Here is a 26,489-nt window from a genome sequence, read left to right on the forward strand (position 1 = left end):
CTCTGGCCTCATCAGTTTCTTGTTGTCTTTGTTCCGTTCGTAGTGGGCTGAACTACGAAGCTCTGACTTTCTCATTGCACAATGAGAATACATAGGCTTATTTATTAATTCTTCATCAATAAATACCATCTTTTTGAAATCAAATACATTTCTCTTTAGATTCCATGCATATCCTTTTAGGACGATTTAATCAGAGTCCACCCTGTGAACCAAGAGTTGTTTGGGTTATTGCCAAACACTTAATTCCTTTGTTTTTTGTTATTCCAATACAATGATATCATGCCTTAGGCCCATCACTTGTTGGTTTACCTTTACTCTTCGGTTCAGAGTTTATTTCTTCATGGATTCAATATACCATTCTTTAATTTCATTTTGTTTGTTCCCTTATAGTGATATATTGTTCCTTGTGTCAAACATCATTCTCCTTTGGGTTCCATACTTATCCTTTTAGAATGATTTAATCGGAGTCCATCTTATGAACCAAGAGTTGTTTGGATTATTTCCATACATTTAATTCTTTTTGTTTTGGTCATTCCAATACAGTGATACCATGCCTTAGGCGTCTCACTTGTTGGTTTGTCTGTTTACTCTTTGGTTCAAAGTTCATTTGCCTTTATGGGTTCCCATGCCACCATTGTATTTTGGTGCAAGTTATATTCTTCATCATTCCAACCTCTCTTTCCTTTGTTTTCGTGGTTCCATGAACTACGGAACTCTGACTTTCTCATTACACGATTAGAATACGTAGGCACAAGGCTTCGAACCCTTGGTGAGCATAATCATAATTATTATTTCTTCTGTCTTATGGATTCACCCATACCTTTCATGACTCGTCATCTACCTTCAATCATGACCATTCACCTCAGTGACATACTCCCTTTCTTTGGAACCAAATATAGTTTTCTTTGGAATTCCATATATACCCTTTTAGGATAATTGTCCGCCTTTGTGCCAAGAGATGTTTGTCTTGATGCCAAACACTTAATTCCTTGTTTTCATCCAAACCATATATAATGGTATGATGCCTCTGTCCCCCCCCCCCCCCCCCCCCCACCCATCCACCCACCACACACACACACACACACATTGATTCATGCCACTTTTACTTTTAGGTTTCAAATACCACTTATCTCATGGATTCCAATAATACTCTTACCTTTGGTTCCAAATTATACCCTTCGGACACTTTTACCAAATCCTTTATTTCTTTGGCTTTGGTTAGTTTTCTCTATCACTCAATTCATCTCCATGATCCACTATTCACTATATACATGTAATATCTTTTACCTTCATTCACTACATCTGATATACTTATCTCTTTGAGCCAAATACCCTTTTTCTTTGAGCTCTATCTTGCGTATGCTTGTTGTAGCGGTAAATTCATGACCATCAAGCTATGGATAAACTTGACGTCAATATAACCAGAGTCGCCACCGCACTTTTATTATTTCCAAAGGAAAAAGGCAAAAGTACGAACAAAACCCAAAGATAAGAAGTTTTCAAATCAAAACTAATAAAATTCCAGAGATTACAGGTAAGGGGATTGGTTACACAAAGGGAAGTTGTTAGCATCCAAATTGTCTTAGGTACTCCTAGGGAGCCCTTTTTATGTGTGCATATGTTTTGGTATAAAAGATGTTTGAGGGAAAAAATGGAGTGTAGGGATGAGAAAAGAATTTATTGATTTTATTTTTGTGTTTGACAAGACCTTCGATCTCGTACCTACGTACCAACATAAAAATGAGAGATCAAAACCTCGTAGTTCATGGTAAAAATTTCAAATGAGTTGGTGAATTGCTTTTAACAAAAGTTTAATAAGAAAAGGGCACAAAGGGCCAAAAATTTGAATGAGGTTGTTAGTTATTTTTGTCTTTTAAAATTTAAGTCAATATGGTTAAGTTTATTTACAAATTTGATTTAGGAAAAAGTTTGAAAATTCATTAGCATAAGGCCAAAGTTTCTAATCATTAAAACATGTCTAGGTTCGAGATCACAAGCAAATAAAGTTTTTGAAAGGAGGGAGAAATTTTAAAATTTAAGAAGTGGGAGAAGATGAAGAGACTACCATACGCAAAAAATTTATAAGATAAGAGTTGAAAAGATATGACCAATGGGATGTAATCCAACAGACAAGAATGTCATATAGAAACCCATTTTCCTTTAGACATTGATTAAGCAATAAGCATAACCAATGAGAAATATTGATACATCATAAAGATCAAGGGCATCAAATAAAGATAGCCACATCCAAGCAAGCCTTCCAATAGCTAGCAATCTTCATTGTCTTCCCATGCATCATATGAAGTATTCCTTGATCAACTCAGAATAAAATATCAGAAATATATCATAACAAAATAACAATTAGGGACAGAGACAAAATAGCAGATGAACTCAAGGAAATTCAACGTCTTGTATCAGATGAAGATCACTTGTCAAGAATAACTCAGTCTCAGATGTTGACATTGGCCAAGTCCTTTAGCACAGGGAAAGTTGCCTAATTCTAAGTCCAAAGCTCAGATCAAATCCTAATAGTCCATAAGATGTTTTTTAGGGTTTTATGGTTATTAGATGTTTTAAGGTCCTAAGACCATAAACAAAGTCAAAATGCACAAACAAATATATACAATTACAAGATATGGCTCAAGTGAGCAAAGTGGAAAGGACCAAATCATAAACAAGTTGCATGAAATGTAAAATGGCAGATGAATGGTAAACGACTGAAATTTAAATAGCATAAAATAAATTACTTGAAAGTAGAAGCATAATCAATAAAGGTTAGTAAATGGTTAGTCAAAAGCTAGTGTTGAGTTTTAATTGATTAAGTCATTCTTCAGAGAACACTCAACCATTCATTCAGAAGTATGGATCCTTGAACCAAGACATCATCCATGAGAAGGGCTCCAACTTGGATAATTCAACAAGTATGACACTAGCTCTCATGAAAGGAAAAAAATTTAAGTCTCCACACAATGCCAGGAAGAATGGGAGACTTACAATCTCACTTACTAGAATGCTATGCCTTGAGGATCAAATTTAGCTCTATGTTAAGCAATCGTAATTGGACTTATGTAGAAGTCATAACTATCTGAGGTCGGACAATAAAAATATAGGTGTTAATGCATGTTAGAAATTTGGTAAAAAGAACCAAACTCCTAAAACATACCACACACTACAAGAAAATGGGAGGGACCTATCTCAGTCATACTTGTAGTGATTCATTTGACACAAGGTCATTGATGAATCAATTAGCCTTTAGACATTATAGATTTCATTGGTCAAAAGAGGGAATGGAAAGAATAGGGATGAAGATGAAGAGAGGGAGGGGGGGGAGATAGAAACACAAATTGATCATGAGAGAAATTTCATCAAATCAAAACCATCCATTCATTTTGGGAGATGAAATGTACATTTCATCAATCCCTTAAATTCAATGGTTTTGATCCAACAAAAGTCAAATCAACCATGACCAAGGCCCAAACAGAAAGTCAAACATCAAAAGACCATCAAAATAGCTCAACATAATTTTTAAAGATTTAATCAAATAAAAATCACATTAAAAATGAATTAAAATACATTTTAATTTGGTCAAAATCTAAAATCCCTTCAAAACACCAAATAAATGGCCAAGAGATTTATCCTAGGTCAAACAAGGTCAAAGGACCTTAGACAAAAAATTTCATGATTTTTAGAAAGTCGTAAGTATTTTTAAACAATTAAGAATATGCACAAAAACATTTAATTCATGAAAAATACCAAAATTAATCCAAAAAAATAATTTTAATTTAAAATAATAAAGAGAAAAATATTTAAATATTTTTGGTGAAAGTCCCATATTTTTTGGATTAAAAATGAAATTAATATGAATTAAACAAAATAAAGGGATTAAATGAAAAATCAGAAAATATAAATAAAATCAAAAAAACAATGGCCATCAGATCTCCCTCATTAATTGAGATGGCAGATCTGATGGCCACGCGCGTTGTTCATGATAGACCAAGTCAAACACGTCACACCAATGGTAGTGAGACCCCAAAGTGATGATTCCCCCACTTTAGAGAAAGCCTTATCTAGACTCCCCTCATTGGTAAAAATAGAGACAATCGAAGAATATATGGAACCTTCCCACGAGGACGGTGGGCTCACCAGGTTCCCTCTCACGTTCTTCCACGAATTTTTAGCCATGTCGCGCTAATAATCTCAAGTACAAGAAGACGAAGTTTCAGAGGGAAAAAAGGTAATTGCTCAAGAATGAAGAGGAAATGGAGGTCTAAAAAGGAAGTGACTATATTTCTTTCTGTACTTATATATTGACAATGTAGAAAGAAAGGTGTTTTATCAACAATCACATTTCTCGCACAAAACACTGAAGTGTTTCAATTCCCAAGAATGATCATAATTACGCCTCTGAATAGACATTTGACATTCCAAACAACATAAGCATGGAGAAGGGTGATCAGTAGCTGAGGATGAAATTCTCTAAACCCTCACCTTGATATTCAAGAACGAGGGCTCGAGGGAAATTGTTTTGGACCAACCATATCTCTCTTTATCCAATCACCCAGAGATTGAATACTCTAGACCAAAACATATTAACCAATTGCTCGATCGCACTTCTAGAATCTTCTCCTGATCATTGGATTATCATGTACCTCGATGCAGGAGATTCACGCCTCAGGCACATCCAACAGTCTTGCGCATTCCACGTCTGAAAGATAGAGAGGTCGTTATTCCTTCCCCTATATATAGGGAATGGCGCCATTTCAGGTAACAAGTTTCAAACATAATTTGAATACACTCTACTCTTTCACATACTAACTTGAGTGTTGGAATGTTAACCTTACATGTATACCCCCACTCCACCATATCGGAAGCCTTACTCTGCCGCAGCTTTCGGACCTCACTCTATTTCTAGTTCCAAAATGAAACAATTATGTTTTTTTAGTTATGTTTATTCTTAGTTTTATGACTTTTGTTGTGTTTCTTTTCCAAGTGTTAATGTTTGTGTTCTAACTCTTATAATTTTATTCTGTCTGAGGCTACTATATTTAGATCTTTAGAACATGCAGGAGATATTGGATCATGCAAGAGATATTAGATCATGCAAGAAGTATTGGATATGAATAAAGTAAGAAAAGATACTATAAAAATTTTAGAATAAACAAAAAGTTATGGGATTGGTCGAAATTGGAGAAATATTTTTATTTGTGGTAGAATAAGCAAGAATTTATGAGATCTAGATAAATTATAAAAATATCATGATTTATGTTAGAAATTTTTAGAATAAGCAAAAGTTCAGTTAAAAAAATGTTAAATGAAATTTTTTACTTTAATAGAAAAAAGAAGGGTTAAATATACAACACCCTATTGTAATGTAAGCGAGATTCGCTCCCCCCCCCCCCCCCCCCCCCCCTCCCGTAAAAGATTTTTTTTATCTCCCCCTCGTAATACCAAGATTCCCTCTGTAAGACCCTCATTCCCACTATTTCAGCCCAGATTCCCTTATTTTTCCAGCGTAACATTTATTTTAAATCCAGCTGGATTAAATTGGACAACATGGCATATGTGTTGGACATCTTGGCACATTTTGTTAATTACATTATTTAATCCCTCTGTAAATGTTAGGGTTTTAGACAAATCCCAATTTTGGAAAACTGTGTTGAAGACGGAGACGAAGACTTAGCTTGGCTGAAGACGAAGTTGGACGGTTGAAGACAAAGACGAAGCTTGTTTGTGGGTTGTTGAAGACGACGTTGAAACTTATCATGTATGGGGTAAGTTTTTAGAATTTTCTTCTTCTTTTTGAATGTATAAGTTTCTGTTGGTTAAAGACGACATATTTAACTTTAAATGTTGTTTTGAATCCATTTAATAGGATATACAACATTTTAATGTGAGTTTTCATCATGGGGGTGAATTTATATTGGTTAAGTCAAATGAACTATAGGAAGCATTCGTAAGTTGATGAATAAGTGGGATTATAAGCAAGGAACTTATAGGTTATGGACGAAAATTCTGGAAATAGATGAGGATTTCTTTCAGATATCGAAGGATGATGATGCTTATGATTTTTTTTCATATCTGTAGAACATGGTATTAATGACATATAAGTGAGAGTAAGGGTTCCTAAGTATGTTAATGGGGTGACAGATGTGGAAGGAACAGATGATGAGGTGGTTGAAGGGTTAGATGATAGATAGGCCCAACAAGGGGAGGTAGTTGCATGATTAATAGGTAGGCCCAACAAGAAAACTGAAGATGATGAACATGTTAGTGATGAATTAGATAGTTCAGATTCGGATGAATCTGGTGATGAAGAAAGGCCCAAGTTTAAAAGGTTTAGGAAAGAGCAACGAAATAAGGACTACAAATTTAAGTGGGGTATGGAATTTAACTCTCATGTTGACTTTAGGGGGGAAATTCAGGAGTGGTTGGTTTAAAATGGTAGGGAAATTACATTTGTAAAAAAAATGAGAGTTATAGGATAAGAGTAGAATGCAAGGCTAAATGTGGTTTTTTAGTCTTATGCTCTAAAGTGGGCTATAAGCAAACATATGCTATAAAAATATTGGTGGATGCCCACACATGTGCTAGGATTTTGAATAATAAATCTACAAGCTCAAAGTGGATGGCCAAGGTTGTAGTCAAGAGAATGCAAACATTTGAAATAATTAGAATCCGTGATATTATGCAAGATATCATACCAGTTTGGCCATAATGCTTTCTCATGCAAGAGTCTTACACAAGACCCTAATGCTTTGAAAAGAAAGGTAACATAAATATTATTTGTATGTATTGTGGTGCTTTGAATGTAACAAAAACTTTATTAGTATGCATTGTGTTGTTTTGAATGGAGGGGAAACCAAAATCTGAACATGCTAGAGTTGAGCCAAAGCAGAAGAATGTGCAGCCAGATACAAGACAAGTTAATGATGATGTGCAGCTAAATGCAAGTCAAGTTAATAATGATGTGCAGCCTGATGTAAGTCAAGTTAATGATGATGTGCAGCTTGATTCAAGTCAAGTTAATGATGATGTGCATCCTAATAACAAGATTGATGCAAGTCAAGCAAGCTCATGTGTGGTTGACATAAGTCAGATTGGTTTAAGTCAAGTACAAGGAAAACAAAAGAAGGGAGAAAAATCGGTAATGAAGATGAGAAAAAGGTAGAGTGAAAGAATTAAGTTGAAAAGCTTTCAAAAACCAGTCATAGGTATGGCTTCATCTAGTGACCAGTCATAGGTATATTTAAGTTATGTTTAAGTTACGTTTAGGTTATGACATTTTGTTATCTCTATAGCGATGCACTTCATGTGCCATTTTGTCTATGACGTATGTGCTTTGTTATAATTGTACTGATGCACATTATGTGTCATTAAGTTATGCTTGTACTGATGCACATTATGTGCCATTATGTTATGCTTGCACTGATGTTCCATAATTTTTCACTTTAGCAAACTACAATGTCATACCAGAATTTTAAACAAACTACAATATCAAACAACAATTTTAACCAATACCAACTTTTTCATTATATAAAGATTGAGTACACTTATACATAACAAGATTATATTAACCGATACAACATCTGGTACACAAGATTACATTATCTTAACAAAGATTGAGAAGAAAATCCATGACATAATCAAGCAATCATCAATCAATGTTTTTTATTCTTCTCCATTACAAACTTTTTTTTAATCTTTTCTAGCTTCTTTGAACTGAATTCTACACCAAAATCCTTGCCAATTTCAGTCACAACTTCCTTGTCAATGTCCTTTGCATATTCCCTCAAATACATCATTGTCATTTCACATTCACATCATTTTCTTGGATTCATTTGAGTCCTTTGAACCAGGTCAACCTCATCATCCCACATAAAAATATCACAGCTTACCCCACTCTGCAAATAGGTTCACAACAAATGTAAGAGACTGGAAACTTGTTTACCCACATGAAAAACAAAAAAACAAAGAGAAACATGAATCGAGACTTACCCCTGAATTTCGACATTCCAGAATTTTTTGATTAGGGTTTTCATTGGTGTTTGATACCCACGTCTTCATTGGTTCATTACATCCACATCTGGGCAATGAGGTTCCATTTGAGTTACCAAAAGATGAGGTTTTGCTTCTAGCCATGTTTTCAAACCCATGGAGGATGATTAACTCAAAATGGAAACTTGTTTGCAAAATGAAGAAAGTCAAAGACGAGGAAAGAAAAATGATGAAGAAAGAGGAAAAATGGGAATCTTCAAGCTGTGGGGATGAAGAAATAGGAAAATGTTAATTGCTTGGAAACCCTAACTGAAGCAAAATCCAACACATATGTCATGTTGTCCAATTTAATCCAGTTGACTTTAAAATAAATGTCACGCTGGAAAAATAAGGGAATATGGGCTGAAATAGTGGGAACGGGGGGCTTAAAGAGGGAATCTTGGTATTATGAGGGGGATAAAAAAATCTTTTACGGGGGAGAAAAACGAATCTCGCTTACATTGCAGGGGGTGTTGTATATTTAATCAAAAAAGGAAAGGTGAAATAATAATTTGTACTTACTTTAAGCACGTTATAAACATTAACATCTATTGGTCCAATATCCCATTTAAATTTTTTAAATTTGTTTTATCAAAACTATTTAAGTACACATAAAAACTTACTAAATTCTTATTTAAAGTATAAAAATTACTAATGCCGAAATTTTTTAGAACTATTCTTTAAAAGTCCAAACCATATTATTCTTTAAAGGCCCAAACCGTATTAAACCATCAGTTTAGCATTAAAAAACATTAACTCGTCACCCTTCCCATCTAAAAATTCTTGAGATCAAAATTGGGATGGTTAATATAAACTACAAGTTGGATTGGATTCAGTGTTTGGGCCTAGATCCGACAGAACCCGGCCATTTCTCCAACCCTAGCCATAAGTTAGCTATTTAACAAACAAAAATGAAAAATTAGTTCTTTTATTAATGGGCTAAGGAACTACAAAATTTTAGGATATTATTACAAATAATATATTTTATGACAAATATTTCATCTCAACCAACGAAGAACCAAGGTATAAATCAAAGATCACGCGTTTTAATAAGAATCACATGCTTTAATTATTAAGAAGTATTCACACGTTTTAAATGTCAATAAGTAATCACATGTTTTAAATGTCAATAAATAATGAATGACATATGTTGTTTTAAATGACAAGAAGTTGTTCGATTAAGTAATGACGGGTAGATGAAATGATATTTTATCCGGAAGTGTTCAATTAAAATCTATTCAAACTATAATCACAAATCAATTTTTAAAAAAATTACATAAAATTGAATATTATAAGATATATTTACATTTTTTAGAAAACCTCTCAATTTGATATAACTTTAAATTGATATTTAAAATCGAATAAAAGAATTTACATATATTTTAATATTTTTTATTAATACAATAGATTATATTAATTTACTATTTTTTTATTTTCTAATATTACTTATTAGTTTAATTTAATACTGTTTTTATATTTTCATTTCAAATATAATAGATTATTATCAATCTATTATATGATTTTTTTTAATATATTAAATGTTGTATTTTGTATCAACTATACTATTCTACTATACTTTAATAAAATTAATATTAATAAAAAAATAAAATTATAATACAGATGTTAAAAAACAAGTCAAAATCAACTGCATTAAATCAAATTTGATTGTGTCAATGCTTTTTAAAATTAATCAACTTAAAAATAAATTGAACTGCATATTATATATATATATATATATATTCTTCAATCACTTTAGAATTTTGATCTACTTATTTTATTGAATAAATTTGTTATATCATAAAAATATCAAAGATTTATATTGGTGAGTGTACTTTAATTTTATTTAAATAGTGTTTAAAAATTATAAAATCTTCCATAATCAAAATATTAAAGATTTGTCAATAAATTTTTGAAATTAAAATAACAGTAAGAAAAAGTGACCATGAATTTTTATATTTTAATTTTTAAAAAAATTCTCCCATGACCACCAATTCAATGAGATCTATAAAAATGATTAATGTGTTGGGATTAGAGTGTTAGTATTGAGTTTATATGATTAATTAAGTAGATATACTATTAAGTTGGAGTTTTTTATTGGTGGATTTTTTTACTTGACAGAATCTAATGTTTTAAATGTCAAGAAGTAATGAATGGAAGATGGAATCAGAACTTATAAAAAATAATTCAATTCAAATAATCAATGACAAATAGTCACACATTTTAAGTGTCACAAATTAATGAACTATTATTGAAATCATATGAATTGTTCAATTCAAGTAATGAATGGCAAAAGAATATACACTCAAATCCATTTAAATTATAATGATAAATCAACATAAAAATTTAAGAATTACAAAAAAGAAAATATTATTATATATATTAATTTTTTCTTAGAATATCTAAGCCGATTCATTTTAAGTAATGAATGACGGTTAAAATCACATCTTATTTAGATGTGTCCAATTCAAATCGATTCAAATTATAACTATAAATTAATTTAAAGGGTTAAGAATTGAAAAAAATCAAATATTATTAGATATATTTAATTTTCTTTTAGAAAGCCACCGAAATTGATCCAATTTTAGACCGTATCATAGCGGTTCAATTCTAAATAATGAATAGCCTATGAATCCCCTATTCCAAATTATAATTGTAAATCAATTTTAAAATTTAAGAATTAATCAAAATTCAATATTATTAGATATATTTAATTTTTTTAGAAAACAGTCCGAGTTGATCTAATTTTAGACCTTATATAAATCAAGATGAAATCACATCTTATTTAATTGTGTTGAATCCAAATCGATTCAAACTCAAAGTCCAATATTAACAGATATATTTATATTTTTTTAATAACCGCCCGAATTGATCCAATTTTAGACCTTGTCCTTATTTAGATGTGTTCAATTCAAATAAATCCAATTAATAGTAAACTAATTTAAAAATTTAAGAATTACACAAAATTCAATAGTATTATATATTTTTTCATTTTTGAGATTGAATATTCGCAACTGAATCAAACTATTTACATATATTTTAATTTTTTTTATTCATATGATATATTATATTAATTTTTTATTCACTGGTTTTTTATTTTCAATATTATTTATTAATTTAATTTAATATTTTTACTATTGTAACACTCCAAAATCGATACGTCTAGAATAATCGAGTTTAAGGCGTTAATACTGGTAAATGAACATACATCATATCATACAATACAACATGCATATATGGAATGTCAACAAGTACATCAATGATATATCATGTCTAAGAAAAGATTGATACACGATCTCAAAATACACAGCGAAATAAAAAAAACAAAATAGGTCTTCCTACTTCATACGCCATCTTGATTTTGCCTTTACCTGACACTTGCCCATCTGTAAAATAAATGATAATGGGGTGAGATGCTACATCTCAATGCTACTAATGAATCTTTCTACAAGGAATTTTCTGAAATTATGCAGAATGAATTTGAAATATCAATGATGGGGGAGCTTAAATATTTTCTAGGACTTCAAATCCATCAATCTAAGGAAGGAACCGTAATTAATCAAGTCAAATACTGTAAAAAATTATTAACGAGATTTGATATGGAGAAGTCAAAGATAATAGCAACCCCAATGTCAACCTCGTGATATCTTGACAAGGACGAAGATGGAAAATCAGTCGAAGAAAGTAAGAATCGAGGTATGATAGGTTATCTTCTCTATCTAACTGCATCACGTCTTGATATAATGTTTGATGTCTGTATGTGTGAACACTTCCAAGCATCCCCGAAAAAAACACATATCAGCACGGTCAAACGCATCATGAAATATCTCTCTTACACACATCAAATGGGTTTATGGTACCCCAAGAAAACGGATTGTGACTTAGTTGGGTACTCTGACTCTGAATTTGCTAGGTGCATATTGGATAGGAAAAGTAATAGTGGTAAATGTCACTTACTTAAGAACTCACTTGTCTCATGGCATAGAAAGAAACAAGCAAGTGTTGCACTATCCACAATTGAGGCATAATACGTTGTTTCGGGTAGTTGTTGTGCTCAACTTATTTGGATGAAACAATAGCTCAATACAGTGTCAATCTTTAAGTTGTCTCAATCAAATGCGACAACACTAGCACCATAAATCTAAAACAACTGATACTTCACTCTCCGCTAAACACATTAAAGTTATGCACCACTTTATTAGAGATCATGTTGAAAAATGGGATTGTGTACTTGAATTTGTAACTTCATCCAATCAACTTGCAAATATTTTTACTAAACCTCTTCTGAAAGATTTTTTTTCATAAGAACTGAATTAGGAATATTAAACAAATCATGCGGAACTAAAATGCATTTATATGATATTTTTGCTTATCTACGTGCTTATTTTTTATATTTTACTTCTCATTTTGCATAGTTTTAGCCACCTTTTTTATTTTAACAAATGAGGATAAGTATACTCTCAAGGGAGTAAAGTATACCCTCTACTTAACTTAGGGAGAGTTTAATCACTCCAAATATATATATATATATATATATATATATATATATATATATATATATATATATATAATTTTATTTTTTATTTTTTTACCACCTCTCTGAGAGATGCATTGTCATCATCAAAAAGGGGGAGAATCTGGATCTATATATTTATAGGTATAAAACTGAAAATCTAGCAAAAGATTCATCCGAAGTTTTGATGATGATAACAATGACTAAAGTGCGTGTCAATATCTTTCAACCTTGATGATGGTAACGTAACCATAGAAAACATATCATGACCCATCAACAAGAGACTCAAGATTAAATTGCTTATGTGATCAGGAGAAATCCGGAAAAAAAAACTTGAAGCCTCAGATAAAAGTGTAAAAGCTCACCAAGTTGTGTCTGTCTGTCTGAATGACCAAGATTTCGTAAAAGTAAGAAATAATTCTTAAGGACTAAGACAACCCTCACACACTCACCTTAAAACATCTTTTTAAAGATCTTTTTTTAAGTATTTATCATAAAAACTGTCCAAACTCTTTACAAAGATTTTTTTTAACTAACCAATCGATTGGTAAATTGTGTGAATCGATTTGCAAAACTTTTTTGAGTCAACTAATCAATTTGAAAAGAGCTAATCGATTAACCAAGTGATTAGGATAACACATTGATGACTTGCAATGGCTATATATCCAATATTTCCTATTTTGGTAAGATTTTATTTTACTTGAAAAACAACACTTTAAGTTATTAGGACAACACCTTAATGACTTGCAACGAATCTATGACTTAAAGATTTTCACATTGTTAGAGTAAGTCTCGAAGTATTTGATATTCTGCCTAAAAGAAAGAAAGTTTGAATTGATCACATAATTTGGGTTGTTTTTAGTTTTAAAGAGATGGAAGAACAACATCACAGTCGGCCTATCTCCCTTTTACTCACACCAATGCTGGAAAACCTTGATGAACACACAACTTACTTAATGCAATTGTGAAGGAGAAATCAACAAGTAGTTTAATACGATGACCTCAAACTCATTGAAAGGAAGACGTCATCCACCCATCTCATTGGTTGCATACCCATTTATCTTCATCAGAGGAAAATACACCTCAATCAACCCATGTCAATTAAAGCTTGGTCCAAAACGCCCTCACTAACAAAAGTACAAACAGTTCCCAGTATGTCTCGCTCCACCCAATCACCTGAGATAACCCTACTTGTATTTTTGGTTGAGGTTGATACAATCTCCATGATTAAAAAGTGCTATGAATAAAATTAAATACACATAAATTATGACAAGCAAGCAAGTCCATATAATGGCATCCTTAGAAGGAAATGCCAAAAATATAAGAAATATCCCAAGAAATGAATTAGGAGATTAACTACTCACAGTTTTGAAAAACCCTAAAAAGAGGGGTAGAAGCAAAGAAAACGATAAAATTTGTCTTAGAAGATGCAGCAATCAATATATAAGACAAGTGCCAACGAACAAAATTGTATAAACTTGATCAATTGTTTGAACAAGGAAGTTCGCAAAGAAATATAACGAAGGAAGCAAAAAAAAACTCTAGGTTACTAATGTCAGAAAATGGAAAGATGGCGCTTCAAAAGCCCTTTATGCCCTATTCATCTGCTAAGGATCGTACGATCAATTGCACGCCACCAACGAATGAGATTTCCTCAAAAAACATTCGAAGAACTTGAATGCTCTAAGGAAGAGGAAACATCATCACTAACTAAGCTAGAGACACACATAAATTATTTCCAAAAAAACGTTACATATCAATCTGATGGCTGACCGCAATCTATGTTGCACTCTACTCTTACCGTTGCCAACTATTTCTTCTATTTATAAGGAAAATAATATAATTTCTCAAGTATTCAAATTCATTTTCACTTCTATATCACTTTTCACTCTCATATTGATTTGAGCCTTAAAGTGTTAACCTTTCAAATCAATCATATCCCAACCACGTCAAAAGCATAGAACCACCGCAACAGGATCTCAATTACGGTTCAACTATTGTTCCACTACGAAACATTTATTATTAAATATTAAAAAATAATATAAATTAATATGATCAATTATAGATTGTTTATTGAAATCATTATTAAAGTAAGTTTGGTTATAATTGCTTAGAAATTGATTAAATGTCATGTTACATTTTAGCCCCACAAAATAACTAAACAATCATTACTTAATTCTCTCCAATGAGATGCTATTAGAAATCAAATAATGAAACAAATCGAGTCTTCTAATGTTTCATTTATATTTAACCACTTATATGGAATTATAAAAACTTAAAAACGACTAGCTATCACCATCTAACCAGTTGTATACTCCATAATAAAACTAAGAAACAAAATCATTGGCTGGTAAATCAGACTTTGTATATGTAACATCAAAGGAAAGGTCAACCAATACTAAAAGTATTCCACATCACATTCACATTCCAACTTTTTCTTCATTCTTCTTTAACCTTTAGATCAGGTGATCAGCTACCACATAAATAAACATAGCAAAAAGTTATCACTGTAGTTTTGCTAGTTGCTATTACTAGAATTTGAAAAGTAACAAAACACTCAAACTTGACACTGTACTTGGCATGGTTGCTTTTGAGAAACAGTAGTTTAATAGAATCCAATGCCACAGAACTTGCAATAAGTCAAGCTTATGCTATTTGCATAACTCCATGCTGTAGCACAAGAGTGATGAAATGCACAAGCTATATAAAAGTTAATGATCTCATTTCACTTCAGAGAATATTAGAAATTAGAAGCTGGAATCCACTCTTTTTTATCCAACATTCTAACAAAAAGTTGTCCAACAAAGGCTTAATTTACATCAACATTCAATGACCTTTTTTCTTCATATCCCTCTCCTTAAATATTAAAAAAAAAAGTGAGGGAAGATAGACAAGAGGTATTCAAAACTTAAAATGCTATGATTTGGACATTCGAAACACCAACACTACAGATTGAATGCATAGAAGGCGTTTCAGATGTGTTTGTGTCTCAAATTATAATTACCAGTGTCGATGTGGCTTGTCTGTGCTATCGAACATTGACAATGCCGTCCAATGGGGAAAAAACATCTCCTATACAAGACTCTGAATCAGCAGCCGACACTTCCATGTTGTCGTCACCAAATGAACTGCCAGCAGTAGAAACAGCGGTACTCGAATAAGCTTTGACCCCGTGAAAGGACTCTCCGGTGACCAAGGCTTGTAGCAACTTAGGAGGCGGTGGAAGAGCCACATCCACTAACCCTTCTAACATTTTCACCACCATACCCATGCTAGGTCTCACTGCCTCATCATCCTGAATGCACCAAACTGCAACCATAGCAACCCTCTTAGCCTCCTCAATGTTATATACATTTTCAAGCTTCTTATCAACCACAGCAGCCACATTGTCGTTTATTATCAGCTGTGCCGCCCATGGAGGAAAGAACCATTTCTCTCCTGTCTCGCAGGCACTCTTTCTATCACCAGACGAAGGTGGTGCCTCAACATTCCGGCGACCGCCTAGGAGTTCTAGCAATGTCATTCCAAAGCTGTAAACATCAGCTTTTGTTGTTATTTCAACACCAGAAATCCACTCCGGTGCTACATATCCCCAAGTACCCCTCATGGTTGCCAACACCCTACTGAAGTCCCTGCCAATGAGCTTTGCCAATCCAAAATCAGAAACTTTGGCAGTGAAATCACTATCCAAAAGAATGTTTTCAGGTTTGATATCACAATGTATTATGCAACTTCTACATTCCTCATGCAAATATGCTATGCCTTTCGCAGTTCCAATTGCTACCCTAAACCTAACATCCCAGCTCAAACACGGCCCTTCCTTTCGCAGGTAAGCACTAAGGGCACCATTCGGCATGTACTCATAAACCAAAAGCCGATGCGCATTCTCAGAGCAAAAACCTCTAAGCCTCACAAGATTAATATGCTGAATGTTCCCAATCGTTGAAACCTCGGCTCTAAACTCTTTCTCCCCACCTCCCGGCCTCTCCAAACGCTTCACTGCAACAACTGTAGAATCACTCAACTCTCCTTGAAACACCGTTCCAAACCCACCATGCCCCACTTTTTCAGAAAACCCTCGAGTCGCCAATTGAAGCTCTTTGTAAGAAAACACCTTCAAATTCAACATTTGAACAAAGCCATCTTCCTCCAAACCCATCTCCCTCTCCTTCTTCAATCTCTTCCTCTTTGCCAACACCACCAAAGTCACCGTGACAACACCCAAAATCAAAACCAAAAACAAAACACACCCAATAACAACACCACTCAAAAACCTAGCACTCAACCTCTTGATCTTCCCCCCACTCACCTTAACATACAACACATTCCCATCACCACCCCCCAAAGAAGTTAAATTATGAAAATCAAAAAGAGACCCAACAAAATTCTTACAAAAACCACTCTCTTGGTCAAAAGACAAACCAACACAATCATAAGAATCCAAACAATGACGCTTACACAAGCTTCTAGATTTAGCCCTAAAAGTAGTCACATTATCAAAACCAAACTTCACAGCACCCAAATCCTCAAAACCCTCACTATGATCACAACCACTCTCCCCGCGCCAACAACCTTGAGAATAATCACCGCCCCCCCAACCACCACCATCAACCGCCACAAAACCCTTAACACACTCACAACTCCTCGACGTGTCGCCGGTACAAACACCAAAACTCCCACAAACACGCGCAACCGAACAAATCGATTCAGGTCTAGACCAAAACATGTTCCACGCACCAGCTTGACTCGACCACGTGTACTGCCGAACCAAACCATTCGCTTCAACCCGGAACATAGTAGGAGGACTAACACCATCCGAAGCTCGTTCAGAGAATCCAAACGACGCCGTTGGAGAATACGCGTCTTCGAAATCGAACCGGTAGAGATAAGGAATATCCATCTCTGGAACATTGCTAAATTTCTTGCCATTCCAGTCACCGGTGGCCCAATACGAAACGGTGCCGTTGTAAACAAGCTCGAACTGACCGTAGTACGGTGGATTCAACCGCAGAGAATAAAATCCATCAGCAGGGTTTGTTAACGTGCGCCATGAGAGAAGGCTATGAACCCTAGTGAGGTTCATGCCAGGAAGCCACGTGTCGGTGGGTTCGTCGAAGCTTTGCCATGAAACGACGCCGTTGTGGGTGGTGAGGATTAAGTTACCGTTTTCTAGAAGCTTAGGTTGAAGAGTTTGTTGTTCGGTGATGGTGTTGGTGTTGGTTTGCCATAAAACGGTGTCGTTGTGAATGATGAGTAATTGACCGGTTCGGGTTAATTGGAGAGATGAACCGGAGAGAGATGGGGAGGGTTTGTTACGGTTGGCGAGCCAAGTGATGTTTGGGAAAGGGAGAGAAGTGAAACGGATAAGGAGGTAATAACGAGGTTGGTTTAGTTGGGATTGTTCTAAGTTGAAGAAACCGAGTTGGAAGGTTTTGTTTGGGCTGAGGAGGGTCTGGTTTCCGGTTAAAATGATAACATTTGAGTTGTTGTTGTTGTTGTTGGGGGAAGTAGAAGAAGTGAAGAGAGGGAAGAGTAGTAGAAAGAAAAGGGAAAGGAGGGACATTGTTTGTTGATTGAGGTTAGGTCATGGTTGAGGTTGTTGTTGCGGAGGTTGTCGGAGGGAAGAAGGAAAATGATGAAGTAGGAAGAAAGATAGAGTAGTTAGCTATGTTTGTGGTGTGAATGGGATTGATGTTCCTCCCTACATACTAAAATGGCAGGCTACAGAGATTGCTTTTGCTTTCCTTTTTCTAATCTACAATTTTTCAAACTAGGACAGATATACTACTTTGTAGTGACCAAATTATCCTTATGCATATTCAATACAAAATTTGAGATAACTAAAATACAGAATAAATTTTATGGGAAATTATATGTTTACAACCTTTTTTAACACCAAGGGCATTTCAAGGGTAATGTTAACTTGTGTTCCAAGGGTATATGTTAAGAAATCCACAAATAAAAAATTTATTTTGAAAAAATAAATAAAACTATTAATTATAAGTTTCTAATAAATTCAATACATAATTTTCAAGAATTTATTTTTATATTTATCTCTTAACTTATACCTTTGGACACAAGTTTGCATTACATTTTTTTTAATAATTTATGTTGTCTTGATTTTTGTGCAAGAACAATTTCATTTGTTAAAATTTAGATTTTTTTTATAAAATAATCATTTTTTTCAATTTAAATACTAAAATAACCTATTTTTTAAATTAATTATCAAAATAACCATATTTTATTGTTGATGCGTCAGTTGAAGTGCCGCATCTAATTAACGTTCAAAGGAGGCATCCAAGTCATTGACGCATGCATGCAGCCAAGCATGTGAATGCGCCACATGCATTACTGCATGCATGTAGGCATGTGAGTGTGCACACATGCATTGGCGCATGCATGTGTCATGTCTGTGTGGCACCTAGGGCAATGACACATGCATGTGTGTGTTTATCTATAAATACAATACGTATCTCTGTAGCACCTCAAATTTCCACCTCCCATTTGTACATTCATTTCATTTTTTTAGGTCATTAAGATTGCATAGTCCATTGCATGTCATCAGTCAAGACTGGTCAGGAGATTCAACTGTGCAAGAGAGCAAGAGCATTTTCCATGAGATCAAAGCCCTAGGGTGGTTCCAATGAGCTTACATTACCCAAGGATCATTTTGAAGCAATTTGGCCAAGTGTTGAAGACTCAGAACTCATCAGTGCATGTGCAATTCATCTGAGGCCCATAAAAGTCAACTGCAAAGTCAACTGTGGATTTGGAGGTGGGAAGTGAGTAGAGATACTTCATTCATGTTCAAACAAGTCTCATTTGACATTTCAAACACTCACATTGAAGAATTTGAAGTCAGGTCAAGAATTTCTCAAAATAGAAAGTGACCTATAATATGAAATTTCCAAAAATGGAAAGATTTTGGACCAACTTCAACTCAATTTTACATCATCAAGAAAGCTTCAAATGGAATTTTGTTGAACATGAAAGTTGAAGATCTTTTTCTCCCATTTCCAAAAAGTCCAAGATCATGGATTTATGATGTGTGGTTGAGGAGATATGATCCAATCATTGCTAAGTGTGTTCAAAAATTCAAATGGGCATAACTTTTGAACCAAGGCTCCAATTTTGGTGGTTCTTTTTGCATTTTGTTCCTCATAACATGTACTTTCTAAAACATCCATTACATGGCATGAATTTCACTTGCATGATCATATGCTCATTCATGAAGTTTTTTGAAGGAAAATTTATAAAATCAATTTGGTTGATTATATGCATAAGATACCAATTCCAAAGTGTGCATGGACTTTGTTTAAGTGGTTTTGGGCCTTATTTTGGTATTGTTCACGCATGCACCTCATGCATGAGGTGAAAATCCAATTTTGTGCATACACCTTACAACTTGTTAATCTCAATTGGTTTTGGCTTAAACATGTTTTCAGTATCATTAGCAAGACATATATAATGTTAATCACAATTGCATTTGGCATTAACAACAGTTTTCAGATCTAGATCTCAAAATCAACCAAATTTTTCTCTCATCAAGAACTTGCAATTTTCTCACACAAAAGCCATTTCTCTTGTTGGAATCATGATCATGAAGCATTTTTGAGTAGGATTGGACGTGGACTTAGAGCAATTCGTGCCATATTTGATCATACATGAAGCTTGAAGGTTCAATGGAGATTTCAAAATCAACTGGATTCGTGCTTGTTTGAGCTTCAATTTTTCCATCAATCATCTCCACAAGCATTGTAGAAGAGTTTGGAACCATTACCAGCCTTGTAGGACACGATTTCAGCTTGCTGCTCTTCAAGAGGTCATAATTCGAACCTTTTAATTTTGAAATCCATGTATGTATTATTGTAGATCTTGTTCTCCTGGTCATTCTGATGAAAGAATCGTGTGATTTGATGCACTATTGACTGAGTTAGGGTTGATTCAAGTGTTGTGTATGAACTTTCATTTGCTCGATTATATTTGTGTGTGTTGATTCATGCTTAGCCAATGCTTGATCCTTTATCTCCATTGAAAGACCTACATATTGATGTAATTAGTTTGGATTTCTGGAAATTTTGCTGGAAATTTGCATGAACTTCATGTACTGTTCATCTGCTTCGTGAGGAAGAAGATGAAGATCATCTTTTAGCCACGGTTTTGTTCATTGGCAACGCTTTCTGGTTCACTTGCCACGCTAGCTTAGGGTTTGGCTGGGATTGGTCAACGCATCCGTCCACACAGCAGTTTCATTGGCTCATGTTGTTTGACCGGGCGTTGACTGGTGACTGGGCGTCCCAGTCATTAATGAAACGGTGCGTTTTAGCACCTAGAGCGCGCCACTTTTGAACTCACACAGAGTTCGATTCCCAGCGAGGGACCTTTTTCAAATCATTTTATGTTTTATGATTTCCCTCCTTATTTTCATATGCCATGCTTATTTCCATTTTTATTTTTTCCATCAACTTAGAAAAATCATATCTAATTGAAAAATCATCCAAATCAATCCCAATTTTTTGCAAAATGCTCCTTATTCTGTCTAGTTTTTTTTTATCATAAATTGGAAAATTTTGCATGGCTGGATTTTATTTGGTGCTAGGTTATGTGAGCATGTATCCATTTTTGACCTTTCCTTGCTTATCTTGTTGTGAAATGCTTGTTGTTAATCCAATGACTTTGAAATTTTGCATGTTGATACTAGACACAATGATGGACATTTTGGCGTTGGTTTGACATTTTTCCCATGCTCCATTTCTGTTTTGTGTACATGCTAACATGGTGTGACAATTTGTGTCACACCTTTTGATGTTTAACTTGTGCAATGTGATCTCCATGCCAAATGATCTCCAATGCTTCTGATTTTTTGTGTGATGGATGTTGTGGATGTCTTGATTACTCATGAATTTTTCCAGAATTATTTGAATCATTTCTGTTTTGATTGAGAATTTTCATTCATGTTGATCATTTGGATGCCTTGAATTGGTCATTGACTTCACATGCTTGGTACATGGACTTGCTTATTGATTATGATTTGGTCCTTTTTAGGACTTGTTCTTGAGTGATTAAACATGCTTTGTGTTGAGTTTGAGGTTCTGTTTTGACTTTTTGATCCTCTTTTGACCCTAGGCTTTGACCTAGTGGTTTGGACTTACCATTTGGATTGTGAATTTCAGGTTCAGATGTACATTTCCATGATTGGAGTGGCTCATTCACTTAAGCTTGGTCAATTGTTGTCATTTGTTAACCTTTGTGTGTTTTGTAGGCTTTGAGGACAATTCATTTTTGTGTGCCTAATGCCTTGCACCATTGTTGCCTGATTGGATTTGTCTGTCTGTGTGATATTAACTGTTGATTGCTTGTCTATACAGTTGAACTGATTGGTTTAGTTGTTTTCACAGGTACTTAAGTTGCTCTAAGTTCATTTGAACTTTGCTTTGCTAGCTTGTGGTTTGCTTACCACTGAGGTATAATATCTTGATCTACATGTAGTCTGGAAGACCTGTCCTGTTATGTGGGCAGGCACCTGTCTGAAGCCCTCCTTAAGAGGCAATGCTTGTGTTTGTTTAATGTTGTGCCAAGCAGGTAAAGACCTCTTAGGAGGCAATTGGCAGATAAAAGAGATGTGTAATCCATCTCCTGCTATTCAGTTGTGTCATTCACTTTGCTCACACACCATGTGTTGATGCATTGTGAATAAGAACCCAAGATCTTGTTGTGTCAGTCATTTGTGGAGAAGAGTTCCTACATTCTGAACTCCCACACTTTCTATTTTGAGTCAAGCTCTCCCAGGCCAGGGATAAGAGCTGTGAGGTCTTATCCTCACTTCCCATTTCATCTGCTTCACCCTAACTCTCAATGTTAGGGTTAAGAGCTAAAAAACACCCCATTCCAGTTGGCTTGTTTCTACAGCCTAGCCTTGTATGAGCCATTTGTTTGCATATAGTGTGTGTGCTTGCTTTATTATGCTCGTATTTGCTTGATTGTGCTGTGTTTAGGCTAGCTTGCTTCCTGTGCAAGTTAGGATAGAAACCTCAACATAGGGATCGTATGCATGACAACTTCTAGGCTCGAGTCGTAGTCTCCCTAGTAGTCTGTTATCTCCCTTGTCTCTGGTTAGGTTAGAAGTTCTTTCCCTGTTAAGGGGAACTACGTCGCCCTGATCCTCATACCAGATGAGGTACGTAGGCAGGAGATGAGCTGATCTCTCCGGGCACCCTTTTTCTTTTTCAACCTTCTTTTGTGTGTGCTTGGAGTCTGACGTAAGTCCAGCGATTGGCAGTTGGTTTCCTGTGTCTTGTTTGTTTGTTGGAGTCTGACATAAGTCCAGCGATTGGCAGTTGGTTTCCTGTGTGTGTTTGTTGGTTCGGAGTCTGATGTAAGTCCAGCGATTGGCATTCGGTTTCCATGTTTGCTTGTTTGTGTGGAGTCTGACGTAAGTCCAGCGATTGGCAGTCAGTTTCCTGTGTGGGTTTTGTTTGGCGTGCGTTAGCCGAGCTACGAGTGCTCTGATTCTTCTCCGGTCAGAGAAGATACGTATGCATAGGATGCGACATCCTAGCGAGCACGTTTCCCTTGTTCCCGAACTACGTCGACTCTGATGTCTGTGTCTGACAGACTACGTAGGCCCCGGATGCGATATCCTGCCGAGTCCCGTTTCTTCCATCTTTCTGTGTTTGTTTCCAGCGTGTGTGCAGTGTTTGAGCAGTCTTTAGCAACCTTCTTTCTATTCCTTTCGAGCGTGGATCCCGTCGAGTACGACGGATGCGTAGGGGTGCTAATACCTTCCCTTCGCATAACCGACTCCCGATCCCATCTCTCTCTGGTCGCGAGACCATGTCTTTTCCAGGTTTACTTCGAGCGTTTCCTTTCCCTCCTTTGGGATAAATAACGCATGGTGGCGGCTCTGTTGTTTCATTTTCCCGCCGGTTTTTCGCGTAATGCGATAGCTGGCGACTTTTCTGGGGACATAAGAAGTTGACCTCTTGCTGGTCCATCTTCCCTAAGCGAGTCAGTCCTAGCGCTCTGTAGGATAGGGTTTGGTTGCTTTTACGGCTTTATTTATTGCATTTATGTTTATGCTGTGATTGTTTATGTTTGCATTTATGTTTGCATGCATCATACTTTCACTATGCTGGCTGTGTGTTTGTCTCTCTGTGGGGTGGGAGTTACAAGAGGTAAAAGGCCCAATACCCAGGCTATGAGTGAACTCTAGGACACCTAGGAATAAAGTGATTCAGGGGAAGCGGGTGGTATTGCGCCACTTAGCGGAACTTGATATCACGAGCAGTTCAGACTCTGATGGGGTATTATCGGTGCATACATCGGGTGTGTACAGGATGATATTCTTGAAAGGGTTGTTTATCCTGCGTTTCTCTTATCCTTACCCTGGCCTAGATGACACCCATGAGTGGGGAGGGATTGAATCATTTGCAGGTACAGAGGGTGACTATGGTTCAGATGAACTTATGGGTACTTACTTATGACACGCCGGAATTCTGTCCGTGATATCTATCAGCGGGTTCCGTTTATTTCGGATCCCCGGGTTGAATTTGAGGACACTTGTTCAGAGGATCTGGTTGTCATCCATTCAGTGGATTTCCTATGATGCTGGTGACATATTCTCTGTTCCGTTTATTTCGGAATTCCCTAAGTTGGATTTATGGTTACTCGGGCCCTCAGATGATTGTGATCAGTTCAGAGACCGGTCCAGTACAGTTGATCCTCAGATGACTTGGAAGATGGCACAGTGACCTGCCTGCATGCATTTGCATCATTCCCATTTCGCATTCATCTGCATTTAACCCATGTCTATCCGTACTCAGGGTCCATTTTTTTGATTGAGATTCTGGTCGAGAGACATTCGGATGTCAGAATGTTGTTGATGAAATATTATCCATCTCAATGAAACCAGAATCAAAGGACGGAATTCTCCTCATACGGATAGACATTGCATGCGTGAGTCATATTAACCTGTTTTCTATTTTGTAGGTGTCAGTATCTAACCGGTGCGCATAGCTCTTCCATTCAGACATCCTGCCAAACTCAACAAACTCAGACTGATGGATCCGTCTAACGCCGACATTCTCGAATTGAAAGAGATGATGGGGGAGTTGTTCAAAGTCGTGCAAGGGCTCGCCTTGGGGCAGAAAGCAATGGCTGAGAGGTTGGAAAGGATTGAGAAATGGCTGATAACGGAGAAAGTTCAGGGAAAGGCTCCGTCATCCGTAGTAAAGAAGCCTTCTGGCAATGGTCAGCTCAAGAAGGAGGTTGAATCAGGTGGTGTGCCCGCCCGAAAGGGACACGGTAAGGATCGTTACCACCCTTATGCTGCCACTGTAACCACTCTTGTCGGTGATCCACCTGTACAACAGCAACAACCACCACCTCAACAGAAGGCACCGAAAGCTAAGGGCCAAGTGAAGAAGGGGACGATGGATCGTCAGTTTGATAAGCCACCCGTGACTTATACCCTTCTGTTCAAGAGGTTGAGGGATCTTGGGTTAGTTCGGCCGAGGATATTGGTTCCTGTAGAACTGCATCGGAGGCCTGCAAACTACGATGAGAATGCCAGGTGCGAGTTCCATTCTGGGGAACCCGGACATAACATTGAGGGTTGTAGAGCTTTTAAGCATGCCGTCCAAGATATGGTGGATTCTAAGGCCATCAGTTTGGCACAGATACTGAATGATGATGTTAACCCCGTGCCAATGCATGGTCCTGTAGAGGTGAAGGTGATGTCAATGGACAAGAGAGGAATAGAGGTGACTGATGGGGATCAGTTAAAAACTCCAGTGTCTGTGGTCCCAAAACATCTGATGAAGAGAGGAGCTTTCCCTAGTGTTGATAACTGTTGTGCGGTCGTCGCCATAAAGGGGTGTGTAGTGATGGGGGAAACGATCCAGAGAATGATGGAAGTAGAAATGGACGGTGAAAAATTTGAAACACCAAGTCAGGCAGTTGAAACCGTCAAGGTAGAGGATGCCATTCTAGCTGAGAAAGAGAAGAAGTTGTCCATTTCTTCTTACAAACAGGCCATGGAAGTGGTGAAGAACGGAGAAGCCCTAGGCTGGGGAAAGATCATAGACATTGTGGTGAAAGCGGATATGTTCGGGATTGGCTATCAGCCAAACCAAGAGTCGTCTAGACAAAACAGAGGACGTCGTCCACCGTTCACATTCGTCAGTGCCGGAATGCTGGATCCAGGTCACGCCTGTACAGTGGGTGAAGAGATCGACTGTGACCGCGAGCTTGAGTCGTGGATAAAGTCGTGCGTACCAGGGAACTGGAAGGCCTCAAAGATCATCATTGTCACTCATCATGAAGAGTAGTATTTCTGTTTTTCAATTCTGTTTGCATGAAAGCCATACGTTTTGCCCGAAGCATAATGGTCCATTGTAAGGGCCATCTCATGTGTTTCATTTTGCAACATTTTGCATCATTAATAAATGGATGTTTTTGTGATTAAAAGCGGTGTTCCCTGTCTTTCATTTATTTTTGCAGTTTTAAAAAAAATAAAAATGGCAATGTTTGTTTTCATTTTTCTTTCCTTTTGATTCGTCTTGTTCCGACCTCAAAAGTGAGTGACTATTCTCCTGATCTCATTGATAACAATTCAGTTACACCTCTGTATGACTTCGACAATCCGATCTATCATGCCGAAGAAGAAGGCGAAGAAGATTGTGATCTGCTGGAATTAGCCAGGTTGTTGAAACAAGAGGAGAAGGTGATTCAACCGCACGAGGAGCGATTCAAGATTGTTATTCTAGGCGCCGCCAAGGTCAGAAAGGAAGTGAAAATTGGGGCCGCTTCAGAGGCGAGTCGAGAGCAGAATGGTAGCCCTGTTGAAAGAGCATGTGGATACCTTCGCCTGGTCGTGTCAGGATATGTCAGGGTCGTATACCGATGTCGTTGTGCACAAGCTACCATGGAGAGAAGATTGTCCTCT

General features: G+C 36.1%; 1 protein-coding gene across 1 annotated transcript; it reads right to left on the minus strand.

Moving 5' to 3' along the window:
• Positions 1-14,963: 14,963 nt before the first annotated feature.
• Positions 14,964-18,316, minus strand: LOC127075972 (G-type lectin S-receptor-like serine/threonine-protein kinase SD2-2). Its single transcript, XM_051017519.1, has one exon. The coding sequence runs from the start codon at positions 18,105-18,107 to the stop codon at positions 15,573-15,575; it is 2,535 nt and encodes an 844-aa protein (XP_050873476.1). The 5' UTR covers positions 18,108-18,316; the 3' UTR covers positions 14,964-15,572.
• Between the last annotated feature and the right edge of the window lie 8,173 nt (positions 18,317-26,489).

Source organism: Lathyrus oleraceus, chromosome 4 (assembly GCF_024323335.1).
Source record: "Lathyrus oleraceus cultivar Zhongwan6 chromosome 4, CAAS_Psat_ZW6_1.0, whole genome shotgun sequence".
In the NCBI taxonomy this organism is placed as follows: domain Eukaryota; kingdom Viridiplantae; phylum Streptophyta; class Magnoliopsida; order Fabales; family Fabaceae; genus Lathyrus; species Lathyrus oleraceus.

Coding starts and splice junctions, on each gene's coding strand:
- LOC127075972 (XM_051017519.1), bottom strand. CDS start 18,107: ATGTCCCTCCTTTCCCTTTTCTTTCTACTACTCTTCCCTCTCTTCACT.